This window comes from Halichoerus grypus, chromosome 5, assembly GCF_964656455.1.
Source record: "Halichoerus grypus chromosome 5, mHalGry1.hap1.1, whole genome shotgun sequence".
NCBI classification, from domain to species: Eukaryota; Metazoa; Chordata; class Mammalia; order Carnivora; family Phocidae; genus Halichoerus; species Halichoerus grypus.
Genome location: NC_135716.1, coordinates 147,482,760 through 147,501,280, shown reverse-complemented (window position 1 = coordinate 147,501,280; position 18,521 = coordinate 147,482,760). Strand labels below are relative to the sequence as shown.

Here is an 18,521-nt window from a genome sequence, read left to right as displayed (position 1 = left end):
TACAATTGGAAGCCTTCTTTTTCAAAAAAAGAATACAAATTTACCAATATAAAACTGCCAGAGTCCTCCCAGAGCCCCAGTAAGGGCCAGGTGAGTGAATGGTTTTGAAGCTTTACGCTGTTAGTTACAGGTAAATCTTTATTGCATTTGACCAACATTTATTAAGAGCCTGACATATGCCCAAACTCCTACTCGCCCTGCAGGTTTCAGTTCAGACAGCACATCTTCCAGAAAGCCCTCCCTCCCTGGCTGGGTAAGGGGCTTCCTGGGTACACACTGCCCTAACCCCCTATGACCTAACCTCATCACCGGGGGCTGACACCACACCATCTGTGTGTGATGGTGGTGGAGTGAGGTGTGTATGTGATTGTCTCTGCCATTAGACTGGGAGCTTTTGGAGGGTCCGGTCTGGTCAGACATCTCTGTTTCTGATGAATCACAGAATACCAACATTTGGCCTAGCACTTTACCATTTCCCTCTGAGGTAATGATTATAATAATAACTGATGTTCACCGAAGGCTTATTACACACAACACATGTTAAGTGTAGAACACGGGCTATCTCATTTAATGCTCGCTTTTAACCACCTCTCTTGGGTTTTTTTTTTCTCTTTTTAACCACCTCCTCATCAGTAAAACGGAAATACTGCCTGCTTCAAAGGGTGGTTGTGAGGATTAAGAATTCCTGTATCTAAAATGCCCAGCAGGGGCACTGGGTGGCTCAGTCGGTTAAGCGGCTGCCTTCAGCTCAGGTCATGATCCCGGGGTCCTGGGATAGAGCCCCACGTCGGGCTCCCTGCTCAGCGGAGAGCCTGCTTCTCCCTCTCCCTCTGCCTGCCTCTCTGCCTACTTGTGCTATCTCTCTGTCAAATAAATAAATAAAATCTTTAAAAATAAATAAAATGCCCAGCATAGTACCTGGCAGGTGACACAGTGCTGTGCGGTGCTCTGGTGGTGGTGGCCGTGAGGCAGATGCTATTATTCTCCCCTTTTGTAGATGAAAACTGAAGCTAAGCAAGATAAGCAGCCAAGCTGCCTTTGGAGCTGGAACTCTCCCCACATAGCAGTGGCAAAGATGCTGGAGCCACCCACCTGATGAGTCAGGGCAGCAGAGTGGTCCACCCTTCAGAAGGGCTCCACCCAGGCAGCTCCCAGCCCCCAGGAGCTCTGGCTCAGCCCCAACCCTGGGGAGCCTGGGAGTCACCATTATTTCTGCCTCCCAACCCAGGTGACTCTGCTCAGGTCACCTGCCCATTTCCACCTCAAAGCAATAGCCAAGCTCTGGGGACCAGGAGAGATGAGTCCCAGGTTCCTTCCTCCCCTGCTGGGGGAGTTTCCTGGTGCTTTGTGCCTGAAGTTGCCAGGCCTGCTTCCTCTTGCATGTTCTCCCAAATCACTGGGCTCACCACACCTGATGGCAAGAACAAATCGCTGGGCTCACCACACCTGATGGCCCTGAGAAACTCCATGGACTACTTTTACCTATACCATCTATCAGCTTAAGAAGGCCCTCAATAAATATCTGTTTAGTGAAAGCTCAGGATGCTCCAAAAAGCTCCATAGTGGCTTTATCTCCCATCCCACAGTGGCTTGGACCAAGTGTGACTTGGACTCAGGTCTTAACTCCTTATCCTATAGGAGAAGTGTGTGGAAAGGGGGGTGGGCCACAGAAATGGGGGTGTGAGCATGTGAAAAGTGAGGCCATTGTTGTAGAAACAGCTTAAGTTGTGAAGTCTGCTCTGCGTCTACCTCTCTGGCCCTGTCTTCCCATCTGTAAATCTGGGATAACAGTGCCAGCCTCGCAGGGATGCTGTGAGGCTTTACTGAGCATTACTCAGGTGATGCCTCGGCCCCTTCCCCCTTCCCCCTCTTCTCAGTCCCTTTCTCCAGGCCTTTCCCTGGCATGAAGCAACCCCGGACTAGCTCTCTCTACCAGCCCAGAACTAGCCAGTTGGACTCCAGAGACCTCCCACCAACCCAGCTGGGCTGGTGACTATACAGCAGGTTTTCTTAGAGTGAGTGAGCCCCACCCAGCAGATTGCAGGCTTGGGCAGGTTAATAATTCACAATCAACAGACCCATCAACAAAGGGCCCTTGAACAGGGCTGTGACAGTCACAGTTCTGAAATATCCCTTGGCAGGGGCTCTTAGGGAAGACCTAGGCCTACTTGTTGGGCCAGCCTCCTCCCTCCTCATGAACTCTGACCCCCACTAGCTGTGTAACCTTGGGGAAGTTACTGCCCCACTCTGGCTGTTAGGTTCCTCTTTTCCCCATATAGAGGGGAGAGAAGGGTGGGCCAGGAGCTCAAGGCCCTTCCTTGCTCTGATGTTCTTGGTTCTGGGATCTGAGCTCTTGTACCAAAGTCTGGTCTCCCAGAGCTGCTGAAAGTGGATCTAAGGAAGGAGCCCCAGTCAAGGCACAAGGGACCAGGAACAGTTTTGATTGGAAAAAAAGAGGCAGAGCTCTAATGAGGTGTTTCAGGCATTGAGTGGCATCCTGTCAGGGGTTAGAACTTGGGCTGCAGAGCCAGGAAGGTCTGGCTGGACTCCTGGCCCCACCACAACCTAGCTGTGCAGCCCCAAGCAAATCACTCTACGAGCTTGAGGCAGGGCAGGGAGTGGTTCAGAGAGCAGGTTAGCACCCCAGCTCTGACACCCTGGATCAGTGACTTCAACTCTGAGATGGGGATGATGATGGCACCAACCTCATTAGGCTGTTGCAAGGATTAAATGAGGTAACATACATAAAGCACTTGGAACAGGGCCTTACCATTAATCTTTGAGCTTTAGTTTCTTCACCTATAAAGCAGGGATAACAGGATTCTTGTGAACATTAAAGGAGCAAATGGACCCAAAAGAGCTTTGGAACCGTGCAAGGCTGTCCAGAGAAGAGGGAAGTCTCCTAAGATATGCATGCAGACCTGGCCAGGGCCACAAGGACATCCACTGGACACCTGCCACATATCTTTATGGCAAATGTGCTACCTCCCACACTGCCACGGGGAGTAGAAAGCAGCACCATCTTTCAGAAGGGGAACTGGAATTTTGAACTGGAAACCTTAGAAAGGTGACCCAATACACCTAGGCAACAAATATGTCTGAAGAAATAGTCACAAACATAAAGATTGCTGGTACAAAGATGTTCATCACAGTGTTTTCTATAATAAGGACACAGCTAGTAATAACCTAAATGTCCATCAATAAAGAATTATTTCAGTGAATTATAGTGAATTTATAGGGTCAAATATTCTGCAGATATTTAAATTTTATAGAGAATTTCTTTGCCCAGATTACTACATTGTTTCCCAAGTAGTTTCTCTGCTCCAACCCCTGTCCCCTTATTGTCTTCTCCACACAGAACCAGACCCATTTGATCTGATCATGTCACTCGTCTGTTCAAAACCCCACACTAGCTCCCCATGTTGTTCAGTGCAAAAGCTAAAGTCTCCACATGGCCTCGAGGCCCTGAATGACCTGTACCCCCATCTCTCCCTCTGACATCATCTCCCTTTACTCTCTCTCTCTCATATTCAGCCCCTCTGGCCTCCTTGCTTTTTTCCGAATATGTCAGGCACACTCCCACCTCAGGGCCTTTGCACTTGCTATTCCTTCTGCCTGGAATGCTCTTCCTGCAGATATTCACATGATTACTCCTCCACCAAAGGGCTTCAGATCTCAGCTCAAATGTCACCTTCTCCGTGAGGCCTTCCCTGACCATTCTATTTAAAATGGAACCTTTGCCTTCATCCTCCCTATTCCTTCATCCTGCAGTATTTTTTCCATAGCACTTGCTATCTTACCTCCTGAATATTTTGCTTATTCATTTATTTTCTGTCTACCTATTAAATTCTACACTCCACAGGGGTGGGATTTTTTTTTTTCAGTTTTGTTCTCTAATATATTTGCAGTGCCCGGAACAGTGCCTGGCATGCAGTAAGCACTCAGTAATTGTTGCATGACTGAGTTTTCTGGAAGGTGGGAAAATATTTAAAAAGCAGAATACAAAGGTAGTACTAAAAAGAAAACCCCAATGTGTATGCATTTGAGAAAGCACAAGGAGGCTCCATCTCCTCATCTATTAGAATTGGAGACAAGAAGACCTCCCCCACCAGAGCTGAGGTGGGTGGAAGGTGGTGAGGCATGTCAAATCAGGGCTCGGCCAAGGGTGGGTCTCGCTGTTATCAGATCACTGAGGCAACAGGGTGGCAGGCAGTAGGGCTGTTGTAAAGGCCGGGGCCTAGTTCAGAGGGTCCAGTGGAGAGAAACCTGGGCTGGAAGGAGCAGTGGCAAGTGAAGGAGAAGGGGGACGATTTGAGTGCAGCGCTGTGCACTGAGCCTGTGGAGAGGTCATCCCTCTTTGACTGGCTTGTCCTGCGCTCAGGGACAGCGCTTGGGTGTGCCCTTCAGTCACACAGGTGTAGAGGAAGTACCCACCCACCCATTTTCTTGGAAAGACAGCAAAGTTACCTTCAATCTGAGACTTAGATGCTCTCTCTGGGGGAGGGTGTTTCTTACCTAGGGATGAATTCTTGCAGGGGGAGGGTCTTGCCATGGCAGACTATGGAAGGGAGGGAGAGGGACACCTGAGGCTGTGGGAGGGAACAAGCAGGGACAAACTTCCTTCCATGGGGAAAAAGGGACTCACAAGGTATGGAGCATCTGGCTCAGGGTTACCTGGATAGGGCACCTGATGTCCCACTCACTGTCATAAGTCCTAATATAATTGTCCTCCTGGGGTACATGGGACAAATCCAGCCACTGGGTAGGAAGGATTTTACCTAAATACAATAGATTTCTGAACTGCCGTTTTCATATGAAGTGGGAAGGAAGGAAGATGTGGGAAGACATCCACCGGGCCCTCCAGATGTGGAAGTTTTGCAGTTAGGCTCCTTCCAGGATGGCTGAGGGGCTTGGAAGGGGCCGTAGAATCCTAAAAATCTTCTGTTATTCATTCCTTGCTTCCTAAGACGTTTTAAAAAGTTACAGATTGGTTTTAGGTCAAGGTAGAGAGGAATTACGAGAAGGGTCTGTCCCACCCTTGGTCTGGGGTGATAAAGTGAAGAGCTTCAGGGACCTTTGCCCTGTAAGCCCCGCCCCCCCAGGTGGTGGTAGTCAGGCTGAGAATGGGGCTGGGGCCAGCAGTCACAATTGCAAGAGAGTCCCACAAGGGACTAGTTCCCAGCTCCCAGGGTGGCAACAACAACTGGAAGACCCTCAGAGGAGGGTCCAAGCAAATCATATTTTGGGTACTTCATGAAGCTATGACTTTATGTTAAGGCCCTCCTTATTGGCCACAGTTAATTACAATATCGCGCCCCACCCCCACAACTTGTTGTTAGGGGTACTGCTTCTCCTTCCCTCCTCCCCAGCCCCACTGGCAGAATGGTAGGCGCCTCTTATTTGACTCTATCTCTCTGGGCACAGTGACTGGTTGAAGGGAGGGTCAACTGGAATATTTCCCTGAGCTTTTTCAAACAAGACTGGTGGAGGAGCCCTTTCCTCTTCTGGCCTGAGGGACTAATGACAATAATCAGTAACACTCCTGGGTCACACTGACTATGTGTTAGGCACTGTTTTCAGTGCTTTACATAAATGAATTCATATAATCCTCACAACAACCCTGTGAGGCAAGTCCTAACATTAACCGCGTTTTACAGATGAGGAGAGTGAAGTATGGAGAAGTTAAATAACCTGTCCAAAGTCATACTGCCAGAAAGTCCCAGAGTCAGGACCCAAAATCCGCCTCTGTGGCTCAGGGTACTACTGTCCCAGGACTTGAGCTTGGAAGCTGCTAGCAGCCATGCCTGCACAGAATGGAGAAGAAGTAGGTGAGCATTAGGAGAGAATGGAGCTGACCGCAGAGAGAAGCTGAACTGAGCAGCAGGAATATTCAGGGGAAGGACAAGCAACTCAAATCACAGATTTGGAGATAAATCAGGAACTGGCATGCTGGCAGAGCTAACACTGCAACCTACATAATCTATTTCCAACTGACCTCAAGACAGGACCAAAAATGTCCCAAGTCGGAATCCCTCTGTAACTGATAACAAGGGACAAAGGTGACCTGTGGGTTTCCCACGGCATCCTCCCGAGAGATGGAGGGTTTGAAGGCTGCAGTGTGCCTCCCACACCCGAGCCCTCTCATACCCCAAGCAGCTGCTCTGGACAGCAGAAGGTAGATCAGAACCCTGGGATCAGAAACCTCAATATCGTAGAGCACGGCAATTTTAAATCCTGAAGTCTCATGATTCACAAATGCCTTAATTCACAGAATCTGAAACTCACAGAGGTGAACACTCAGCCCTGGCCTCCAGTCTGGATCCTGTCCCAAGGAAGGAACCCCAAAGCCACTCCAGGATTCCAGTCACCAAATTCGAAACTGCCTACCTGGAGGCATCTGAGAGCTCCTGAAACTGGGGCAGTTGACCACAGCCCCAGGACCCTGGCCTCTTTGGCTGGGCCCCTCCATTCTCAGAGAGGCCCCTCCCCCCACAGCAGCTCTGCCACTTAGTTACTCTCCCAAAAGCCATCTGCCCATCTACATTTCCCCCTTTGCTCCTAGTGCTGCCTCCTACAGGAGCAGCCATGGGGGGGGTGAGGGGGGTGGGGGGGTGGGGGTGGCTACTGGTTTGGCTAGGAAGGGGCCCTGTTTGTAGCATGAATAGGTGGCAGTCCCCTTTGTAAGATGTGTGGGCATCATTACTTTCTCCTAACACTTCCTGCTATACCCATCTTGGTGCCCGGAATCCCACCCTTGACTCCCAAACCTTTCAGAATCCCCTCTGTTCAATGGGAATACCTTAGTTACCTCATACCACTGCCAAGAAGGAAGTGAACTCACACCAAATATGCCCCAGTGGCTGTCTGTGAGGTCCTTTCCAATGTGACTTCACTAGATCTTCCTACCACTCAGTGAGTAGCTATTATTTTATAGCTGAGTAAACTTAAGTTCACACAGACCAAGTAATTGAATCAAGGCCATAGAGCCAGTAAGTAAGTGGCAGACCAAGGGCTGGGCAAGCTCTTCACCCTTTGGCCATGCTATTGGAGACCAGGCAGTGTGGTGGGTGAGGGGTAAGGGTGAAGTCACAGGTCCTGAGCTGGGAGAATGGAGACCTGGGTTTGTGCCTCAGATATGAGACTTTGTGGGGACACATGGGAGTATTCTCTGGGTTTTTGTGTCCAGCAAGTTCCACCTGAAGTATAAAGGCACATGTGTTCAGGCCCTCCCATATACTCCCTCATCCAGGCCCATAGAGGATACAGGGGCCTCTACTTGGCTAGAGTCTTCTTTCTACCTCTCCTCTTCACTGTCTCTCACCTCCCTTCCATGATTAGTGATTTTGAGTCTCACCTCTCAGCCTGTCTATTCACCACTTAGCAGTTCTTCCTCCTTAGCCTCCCCCTCCACCCCCCACCCCCCCACCCCCACTACTCTGGCGTTCTCCTAATCCACACCCCAACATCCATCCTGGATCATCACGCCAGCCTCCCCTCTGGTCTCCCTACCTCCCTCCACACTGTGACATCAGCAACATACACACATTTGAAACTCAGAAGGTGCCTGGTGCCTACAGGACAGAGCATAACCAGGTTCTCGTAGGCAGGGCAGGCCTCAGGCAAGAAATTCATCTGGACATAACCCTTCTTTTCTACCCCAGCCAGGGTATCTCACCTTCCTCAGAAATTGTCCCTTCATGTCCTCATCAAAGCCAAAGCACTCTCTAAGCCCCTGTCCCCTCTGCATGTGTAGTGGGGAGACAGAAAAAGGTGACCCCGATTCAGTGTTGAAATGGTCCATCCCCCAGCAAAATCCTTTCTTCCTGGGGTACCAGGGTCATCTTTAAATATGTAAATCATCTCCCTGACGCCCTCTAGTGGCTTCCCGACACACAGTGAAATCCAAACTCCTTGCCCTGTTCAGGGCAGCCTGCCTCCTGGATCCCATCAGACACTGATTCACCTCAAGGACCTCCTTTCTGCTCCTCAGACACAAATCACCCTTTGACATGAGCTACCCTCACTTCTGGGAATGCTCTGGGAATGGTCTATTTTTATTGTCTATCACATGGCCCTCTTTTAAGCTTCACACAGCATTGTTTGTTTGCCTATTTGTGTAGTCTGTCTTTTCCACTCGAACATGGTCTCCTGTGAGCAGGGAGTTGTGTCTCTGAAGTAAGGCCATATCCACAGCACCTAGTACGGTGCCTAGAGCACGGTATGTGCTCAACAATGTTTGTTAAAAGACTGAATGGGAACCACGAGAAGGAAGCAAAGATGCCGAAAGCCCCTGAGTCTGACTCAAGGGTGGGGTCAGAAAGGCTCTCGAAAAGAGGTCACCTGAAGTTGAGTCTTACCGATGTGAATGTCAGGAGTGGAGGATGGCACTCCAGACAGAGGCAACCCTGAGCAGCCTGGCACAGTTGTGAGAGCACTATAAAGCGGTCGGTGTTGCTGGACCAGAGTGAGCGCTGGGAAGCTATGGGAAACGGGCCTAGGTGGGTCACAACCTCTCTCAAGAACCGTGAACTTTAACCTCTAGGTGATAGAGAGCCATGGAAGTTTTATTTATTTATTTTTTTAAAGATTTTATTTATTTATTTGATAGAGACACAGTGAGAGAGGGAACACAAGCAGGGGGAGTGGGAGAGGGAGAAGCAGACTCCCTGCTGAGCAGGGAGCCCGATGTGGGGCTCGATTCCAGGACCCTGGGATCATGACCTGAGCCAAAGGCAGACGCTTAACGACTGAGCCACCCAGGCGCCCGGAGTCATGGAAGTTTTAAAACAGAAAACTGACATAGTCTGGCTTGTGCTTTAGAAAAGATTAGTCTGAAGGATGCATGGAAAGGAGAAGACTGGAGGAACTGGGAAAGTTAGGGGCTACTGCAATAGTCCAAAGGGGAATGAAGAGCTTTGAGAGACACCAAAGAGAAAATCAGCAGGACTCGGAGACTGGGGTGGAGATAAGGGAGGGAGGTGAAAGGCATGACTCCCAGATTCTGGGCTTGAGCAACAGGGTGGATGACTATGCCATTCACTGAGATGGGAACACAGGGAGAGGAACAGGTTTAGGGGTGAAGATATGAAGTGTGATTTGGGGCTTGCAGAGCTTGAGGTGCTCACAGGGAAGTCAGATGGAAGCGCTGGGAGGGCAATTGGACTGCTCTTCTTCAGGGAGAATGGAGGGTGAACTTTAAGTATGTGAAGGAAAGGAACTGGGTATCTAAGCTCAGAAGAGAGGTCAGGACTGCCCCCTCTCCCCTTTCTCAAGGGAACACATCTGGAGACACCAACTCATCCAGGAGGTGGGGACAGCTGGGGAGGAGGAGACAACACAAAGGAGACAATGACAGCCCTGATGGGTTGACCTTGGAGGAGCTGTGGGGCACATAATTCCTCCCTGGACCAGCACTGACACCCAAGATTTCCCCCCACAGTGCTGCCCCCAGATGTGGATAACCCAGGGTTGGGGGGCGGATGGTGTGCCTGCTCTCACCTGTCCCGGCACAAAGGGTGCCCATGGCTCCGTTCATGCAGCGCTCTGGAGGACCAGGGGCGTGACAAGCACCCCTGAGGGCTGACTCGGCTGCCCAAACCTGACTCCCAGCCCGCCCGAGGGCCAGCTCACCTGGGTACCCTCGCAGGTAGCGCGCAGATGACGGCACCGGAAGCGGGGCTCGGGGGCGACCGGGGAGCGGGGGTCCGCAACCCTCGTCCCCAGGCCCAGCCCCGCCGGCGGCCGCAACACGCGAGCAGCGGGCACGTGGGGGTTGAGACGCACTGGCCTGCACCTCCCCCCGCCGGCCCTCCGGCCGTTAGCCCGCGCACTGCGGTCTCCATCTGTACCCCCACAGCTGTCCCTCCCGTCGGCTGCCGGCAGCCGCCCCTCCCTCCCACGCGCGCCTCCCGCCGAGTCCCCGTCCCCGCCCAGTACCTGCGGTCGCTCTTCCCGGAGGCCGCCCCCTTCCAGGCGCTCAGAAACGCCATGGACGCGGGCCGGACTTGGACGGGGGCGCGGGCGGCCCCTCGTGGCGGCGTGGGCTGTAGCGGCGGCTCCAGCGGCAGCACCTGGACCCGGCGGGCGGGCGGGCGGGGCGGGGCGGGGCGGGCCCGGCGGCTCCTCCCCGCCGCGGCCGGGCACCTCCCTGCCTGCCAGGGACGTCGGTGTCCCCGGAGCGGACCTGGGGTCCCAGGGCAAGCCCGTTTCCGTCCAGAGCCGTCGAGACCCATCACTAGTCACGAGGAGAAGCTGAGGCCCAGGACGCCCAGGGATTTGTCCCAAGACCACACGGAAGGCCAGTGGCAGCACCAGGACCTGCCCCGAGCCTCTCCAGATCCAGTCTGGTCCAGTGAGCCGAGGGGCGATGGTGTCAGCAACGCCTTTCTCTTCTGCTTAAGTACACAACCCTGCCTTGCCAGGGCCGCACATGGATGGAGTCTGGGGCTTGGGCCTGCAGGAGCGGCTGGGGGGCAGGTAGGGGAGCAGGGAGGTAGGAAGGAGCTGTCTGGCCTGGGAGTAGAGGCTGCTGACAGGCAAGGCACTGGGACAGGAGGCTTCCATAGGAGGCTCAACTAAGGACTAGGAGCAGGGAGCGCCTTGAGGAGGATCAGTCCAGGTCCAGTGTGAAGGATGGATTCAGGGGTCCCTGGAGACTTTTCTCAGTGAGAGGATGGGGGTTGAAAGCGGGGCCAGGGCAGGGTGGCTAAGGGGACCATTTCTGTCTCCTTTTGGGCTGGGTCTGTATTGTAGGCACTTGTGCAACACAAATCGTGTGTCAACTAAATGGTGACTGATTCTGACAAGTCTGAACCATACTCTAATGTGCCAAGCCCTAAGCCAGGTGTTTGAAACAAATTCTCATTTAATTTCATCCTATTAAGTATTTACTCCCATTTTACAGTTGATGAAACTGGGGCTCCGAGGGGAAAACTGAATTCTCTTGAGACTAAGCTGTGGAGCTAGGTCTTACACCCAAGTCTGCCCCATCTGGCACTTTCCCCTAATCCCGCCTGAGGTCTACAGGTGGGCTGGGCATGGAGTGGGAGGCCTGGGCAAAGCAGGGTGCAGAAGCCTCAAGGATTATCTGGGCAGTTTCTCTCAATTCTCCTTGGTAGGCAGCAGAGAAAATACGACCTTTCCCCCTTTCTCTGAGAACTCATGTCATGGTCTTGGCAGATCAACCAGGGCCCAAAAATGCTGCCTATCTGACCACAATGCTAGAGCCTCCAGATCTGGAAATTCCAGTTACGTGCACCTAGGGGCCCAAATCCCTCAGCCCGCAGAGCCTTATCCAGCTTGGCAGCATTGGCATCACGGATAGCCAACTTCTTCCTGGGCTCACAGGCATGAATATCACAGGGCCTCAGAAGCCTGGCCTCCTATAGGCCCAGAGTCCAGTCAAATCCCCTTTGGAATTAAAGTCCCACCCAGCCTCTGAGCCCACAGCTAATACTTCCTCCAAGAAGCCCTCCTATATCTCCCCAGTGGAGGAATCTCTCCTTTTCGGAGATTACATTTCTATCTGTCTTCTTCACAGCGTTTAGCACTACATACTTTTTAAACCTTAGTTATCAATGACCAGTCTCATCTTCAGATTTCTATCTGAAAATAGAGAATGTCTCACATCTGTGTCTTCCATGGAGCCTGGCACCACTGCTACACCAGTAGGTGCTCAGAGCAGAGTACACAAAGAAGGAACTCATATTTATAAAGTTTCCACTTTGTGGCAGGCACTTTACATACTCACCTTTATAGACACTCTAACTGGGACAACAACTCTTGTGAGAATATTTGAGTCTGAAGTTAAGAAATGTTCCTAAGATAAAGTCAGGAGCTGGGATTCAATCCCAGGTTTCTTAAACTTCAAGGTTTGTTTCCTGTCCTTCCTGTTCAGTTTTTCCTTCATCATCTTCATCGTCATCACCATCGTTTGTCTAGAGCTATGTTAGGCATTATTCTAAACTTTTCAGATATACCAGCTCATTTCATCCTCAGAACAATCTTATTAGGTATTTCCTTTTACAATTCCAATTTTTATAGTTGAGAAAATGAGGCAGAGGATTAAGTAATTTACTCAAGCTCACAAAGGCCAATTAAGTGGCAGAGTGAAGACTTAACCCAAGCAGTCACCCTCGAGTCTGTATCTTAACCCCAGCCCGTCTGCCTGCCAGACAAGCTCTTAGAATGCACATGGCATTTACGAATCATTTTCCCAAAGCTTATCTTATTTTGAATCTCATAACAACCCCAAGGTAGAGCGGGTTTTATTATTTCCCTTGCTCTGAAGCCAGACTCCTGAGTTAGAATCTGGGCTTCACCACCTGATAGCTGTATGTGACTTCAGGCAAGTTACTTAACCTCTCTCTGCTTCAATGTTCTCATCTGAAACGGGAATTATGTAAAATGCGGAAAAGAAAAGCACCCACCACAAGGGTTGTTGCAAGGGCTAGATGAGTGAATTCAAACAAAACACAATAGTGCTGAATATGTGTGTGTCATGTGCACCTCCTACTATGTGAGTTTTATTCAGAATCAGTGAGGAATGAAGTGTTCTGTATCAAACTTTTAAGATGACTGACGTATGTATATTCTCTTTAACCATGGTTACACACTTTCCTAAAATGTAGTATTACCTTTTCTGTCTTCTCAAACACAGACACAACAGCCCTGACTTAGTGAATATCTGCCATGTCACAGGAATGAAGACTTTATATCCATCATCTTTAATCTTCACAACAACCCTATGAAGTAACCGTTATCTGAGAGGTTAAGAGACGTACCCACAGTCACAGAGCAGATGGGAAAGCCAGAATTTAGATGCCTGTTCATAATACTCTGAGATCTGGGTTCTTTTTACAAGGCGAGGAACCTTCTCAGGAAGCTGAGATGAATCAGCGTTTTCTTTGAGAACATCAGTTCTTGCTTAGAGCCCAGGTTTACTGTGTTTGATCTCTGTTGCCACTTAGGCCCAAAGGGCTGCCTTTAAGACCAGACATACAAGAGGCAGGCTGGTAGTGGAAGAGCAGGTCTCAGAGCTGAGGCACCTGGGCTGGAATCTGGCTTGGTCTCTACTAGGTGGGGGTTGGGTGGTGGGGGTGTCTTTGCTAAGTCATTTCCATCTCTCTATAAACTTTTCTTTCTGTTAAAAGTGTTGTGAGGATTAAATAGGGGAATGTATATTAAAAGCCTTGGTGCCAGGCTCAGGGAAGCTCCTCAGTAAGTATTAGCTACTTTTCCTCATCCCTTTTCCTTTCCACAGAACAACTCAGTCTTCTCAAGTTGGGACTCCAGAGGAAACAGAAGCTGAAACTAAGCCCTTAGGTCTTGGGCAGCTGAACACATTCTATATATACTTATTGGGGTGGGGAAGAAAAATAGGTGGGGTCTTTCTGCAAAGACACACCTTCCCCTCCATAAAATAATCTTCTATATTACTAACCTGGATACATAACATTAGGATCTACCTACATTTCTTATTTGAAAAGAGATGTTGAAAAAATCAGTGGCTTTCAAACATTTTCTCTCGTGACCCAGTACATACATATTCAATAACATTTTCTATTTCATCATTTTTTAAACGCTGACTTTTAACATGCTGAAAAATTTACAAATGGAGTATAAGAAGTATATGATTTGAGAGGAAAGTGGGCAGGAATATAGATAAACTTAGACTGGGTATGAATTGGCAATTACTGAAGGTGATTACTGGGACATGGGAGTTCATTCTACTATACTACTCTGTTTACATTTTTTCTATGCTGCTGATTCACTAAACTGATTTCCCAACCCAACTAATGTACTACCTGTTTTCGAAAAACATCCAGTTAGAGAGTATAAAATTAAGCACATCTCAAAAGGATTCCATTACTCCATAATCAGATCGGAGGTACCTTTATTTCCTTCAAGTAGCATTTTCTTAAGATTTAAGGGGGAGGAAAAACAGCTTACACGTTTAAGCCATTACTGATTAAGTACCAATCAGAAATTAAGGTTATGAAGGAAAAGCCTTTTAAGGGTTTAGGATTTTAACCTGAGTGTGATGGGAATCAGTGTCATGTTGTATTGTAGGAGTGTTAGGGGCAGATTTTGATTCTAGATGAATTTGTGACATGGAGGATGGTTTGGAAGCAGACAGAAAAACAGAGACTGGTGGCAAGGAGATTAGGAGGCTTTGGCAAAGTCTACAAGAGAGATGATGAAGACCTGAACTGGGGCGGTGGCACTGGAGATGGAGAGGATAGATTTGAGAGATATTTAAAAGGCAGATTGTTAGGACATGTTGATGGTTTGGAGGAGGATGTCAGGGAGAAGGCCTGGTATATATACACTCAATAAATAGTATGGTCAATGAAAGGGTGGAATCAAAGCCGGGGGGCTGAGATACTTCACTAAGAACTCAAATTGGGCAAGTCAGCCTCAGGAAGAGTTAAACTATAGAGTCCACAATGGATGAAAGCAAAGACATGTAAAGTCACCCCAAAGAGACACTAGCTATCGCTACCCAACCAGCCGAACCAGACTGTAACCTGATTAAACAGCAATCGGAAAAACATGTTCATCAGAGGGCCAGACAGCCCTGGCTGCGGAGAGAGAGGAGTTTCAGAGGCAGGCGGCATCCAGACACCACTGGCAAGGGAGGAGTCTTGTTCAGCCAGTTGTGGATGCTCTAAACCCTGTGGCAACTTTTGCTGGAAACTGATGTTCTGGTCTCTACATCAGTCCCGTCAGTAATGGAAGCTCTGTCTCTGTTTTACTGATGAAAGTCAGGTTTCTGAACTTGAAGGGCAGACCTGGGCCAGGTTGAATCCACTAAGTAATAAATGCTGCTCACATGAGGCCTCCTAGGAGACTGTCAGCCTTTCCCAGGGTGGCCTTGTGAGACCTATGCTTATAAAAAATTCTGAGTCACCATCCATATTTTTTACTAATGCTAGAAGTACAATACTGTGTCCTGGGGGCACCTCTTCTGGGAAGCCTTCCCCAATTCCTCTGGGTATCCCAGCATTCCTATCTTAATCCTCAGTATGCAATGTTGTGGAATTAGTTGAGAGTAGGTGTTTATCCCTCCTACTGTATCACCACTAATCCAAGGGCCTCATGAAAGTCTTCTCTGTCCCTAAACCGGCACAGTACCTAGAACACAATACACCTTAGCAAAAGATGAATGGAATGACAATGATTTTCTCACTGTACATTTTCAACACTCAGGCTTATGGGGATTTTAGCCAGTAAGAGGTACACTATGCATCTATGCATCAAAAGTATCTTAAAGTAAGTTTTTTCAGTACAGAAGAGTGATTGAGCATGGATTCTGGAGTCAGACTCCTGGGTACTGAATCCTACCTTGGGTACTTTTTAGTTCTGGATCTTGGGCAAGTTATTTAACCTTTTTGCACCTCATCTTTAAACTGGAAATAATAGCACCTAACTTAAAGGATTGTTATGGAGAGTAAAATGAATCATTATATATAAGTCCTTCACATAGTACTGGCACATAGTGTTATTAGCTTCCAATTATTATTTTTAAATAACTCTATCCACAAGAAAGATTAGAAGTGCTTTACATTATGAAACAGAATCCATAGGTCAAGTATAGAATGACAAGGTGCAACAGCATGGCAAACTAAATGAGTAGATTTAATAAAACTTGCAGAACAGAGACTTAGAAGTCAGCCTCTACTCCAGTGGTTCTCAGAGTTAGGTTCCCCGGGGCCAGCAACTTTAGCATCATCTGGGAACTTGTTAGAATTTCAAATTCTTGGGTCCCACTCTAGACCTACTGAAATCAGAAACTCTGGGGATGGGGTCGCAATCTGTATTTTAACAAGCCCTCCAGGTGATCCTGATGCTCACTAAAGTTTGTGAACCACGCCCTTCTGCTGAATGTCTACGTCTAATCAGACTTGAAGGCGTGCTAATTCTCCTAAATTGGTCCCCATCTCTCAGGCCTCAGCCACAGCCACATTTTTAGCTCCTTACCATCTCACCTGAATGACTCCAGCAGCCTTCACCTGCTCTTCCTGCCTTGCCTGGTTTCCTCCTAAAGCAATCCTCCAAATCACCACCATTAAGATCTTTCTTACACACAAACACAAATACTTCACTCTTTTGCCCACAGACCTAAACTCTAGTCACAGTGAATTACTTCAGTACTTGCTGCTAGCTAGTACACTACACCGTGTCCTACCCTGTCTTCTACACACAGCCCTGGCCTCTGCCCAGAACGCCCTGTCCCTTTAGTTGTGCAGCAAACTTTTCAAAAACTACTCTTTGCCTACCTTTTTATGTGCTTTCCAGAGTTCTACTAGCACTGACCAATTTTCATTTTTGCAACCTTTGTGATTTAAAAATTTGTATTTCTTTAAGAAAAGCAATGTTGGCCATCTCCCCTATGTACTTATCACTTATGGTAATACTAATAACTAACAATGGTTGAATGCTTTCATATGTCAGAAACTATATTAAATCCTTTTAAGGATTACATAGGAGAATGAATTAGAAAATGTTTTATAAGATGTCATGTGCTATGTAGTAGGTCTATTTCATCAATCAAGAGCAGAGATCACATGGATTATTCTTTTTATGATATTTCTCCTCTGGCTTCACCCCTTTAACAGAAATAGCAAGTAGTGTTTAAAACTCTGGAGTCAGCTCCCTGAATTCAAAAGTGGCTAGCTCTGCCACTTACTAGCTGCATAATAATGCTTAGGGCACCCCTTCTGTAAAATGGAGACAATGATGGTTATTGTTATTAAACACACACACACACACACACACACATTAGAGTTACTGCTGTTGAGGATTAAATGAACTAATATATGTAAAGCACTAGAGATCCTGCCTGGTGCTTAACATGTTATTTGTTGTTATTATTTATCATGTCCTATTCCTAGCATTTCCTAGTAGCAAACTTTTTCACACAAAATGAGACAAAGCATGGTAAACTGGAAAGAGTATCATGTTTTAGAATCAGAGAGACCAGAGTTCAATTCCTGGCGCGTCTACTTATTAGCCCTAAGATCCGAAGCACATTAATTTTCTGAGCCTCAGTTTACCCATTTCAAAATAGAGGCTATTAATAGTACTACTTAGGGCTGTTGTAAAGATCAAACAAGAAAACACACATAAAGTGCTTAGTTTAGTGCTTCACACACAACATGTATCCAATAACAGATAGCTTTTTTCTTTTTTTTTTGAGATATCATTAGTTTATTATAAAAGAGAAATGGAAATTATTTACATGGAAAGATTTCAGACCTTACTTCAGTGGAATGGGCAGCTACCTTCACATGAAAATCATTTCAACAATGACTTATTTTAGTCTACATACTTTCTGAGAATGTTACCATCTCTAAATAAGAGATAATCCTTGTCATGTAGAATTGCTCTGGTGCCTCTATTCTGGGAGAAGAACTTTATCTCCAACTTTCACACTAACTGGTTGAATCTCTCCACCTTTCCTTTAGAGCCTGATCCAACGGCTACTACTGTCGCTTGCAGCATTTTTCCTTGAGATTTTTCTGGAAGCATGATGCCTCTCCTTTGGTTACAATTTCAGCTGCACTCCTTTCAACTAAAACTTGGTCAAAGAGGGAGAGGGAAAGAAACTTTCTAAATGCCTGTCCTGCCATACTCAACTTTTGCACTGCTGCCACAAGGAAACCAATAGCTATTTTCACTACTAATAATAACATGGCAGACTTTGTTTGATTAAAATATGTAATATTAAAAAGCTGCCAAAGTCAAATCCTTCAGAATGATCCTATGAGTTAAGTATGATATTCATTAGATGACGGAAATGAGGCTCAGGGAGGTTAGATAAGTTTCTCAAAGTCATCTTTCTCAAAAATGGTAGACTAGGGATTCTATCCCAGGACTGTAAATAATTTTTTATACCATGGTGCCCTCCTAAGATCCATGTCACAAATCCTCACTCAACAAATATATACAAACCATCTGTGTTTCAGGCTCTGTCTCTATGGATATACATTCTCCATCTTTCTTTCACAGAAGCAGGACAATAACTAAAAATAATAGCTAGCATTTACTGAGTATTGATTCCACACCTGGCACTGCCTCAAGCACTTTACACATGTTAATCTGCGCTGACTGTATGCCTGCCCCTCCGTGGACACAGCATGGACATAACAGAGAACTGCAAAACTCCATTTCAAATAGAATGTGTGGATAGTATGCTTTATTGTTACTTAAAGTTTATTGTTCTCATAATTACAGGCTACAATTTAGAAGTTTGAAACAGAAGAGAAAATTCTATAAAGAGAGCCCAACTAAACTTTAACAAGCATGTAGAAGGTGGTTAAAACTTTGTAAGTAGTGCCACTGAGCTCTCAGGAATACGTGTCTGTCCTTTGAAAGCACAGGCTCTGCAGCCAGAGTCAACGATGTAAAATGTAATCACAAATGACTCTAAAACATTCATCCTCCACAAGTGAGCATGGAGAGAAAGAGCGATATATATATTTATATAATATATACACACTTTAATATTATATTGGTCC

The 18,521-nt window shown here is 47.5% G+C and overlaps 1 protein-coding gene and 1 pseudogene across 4 annotated transcripts in view; both read right to left on the bottom strand.

The window, feature by feature from the left end:
* TTC39A (tetratricopeptide repeat domain 39A) overlaps positions 1-10,055 on the bottom strand; it is a 56,658-nt gene extending 46,603 nt beyond the window's left edge. For 3 of the 4 annotated variants that reach the window (XR_013448193.1, XM_036108419.2, XM_036108426.2), the window contains exon 1: positions 9,937-10,048. Coding sequence is in view for 3 of the 4 variants with exons in the window: in XM_036108419.2 (XP_035964312.1) it covers positions 9,937-9,989 (53 nt within the window). In the remaining variant the exon portion in view is untranslated. Of the gene's footprint in view, positions 1-9,936 lie in introns of all 4 variants that reach the window. The other variant, XM_036108420.2, reaches the window with a different exon arrangement.
* A 7,143-nt stretch (positions 10,056-17,198) lies between these two features.
* LOC118545874 (10 kDa heat shock protein, mitochondrial pseudogene) lies at positions 17,199-18,060 on the bottom strand (annotated as a pseudogene).
* Between the last annotated feature and the right edge of the window lie 461 nt (positions 18,061-18,521).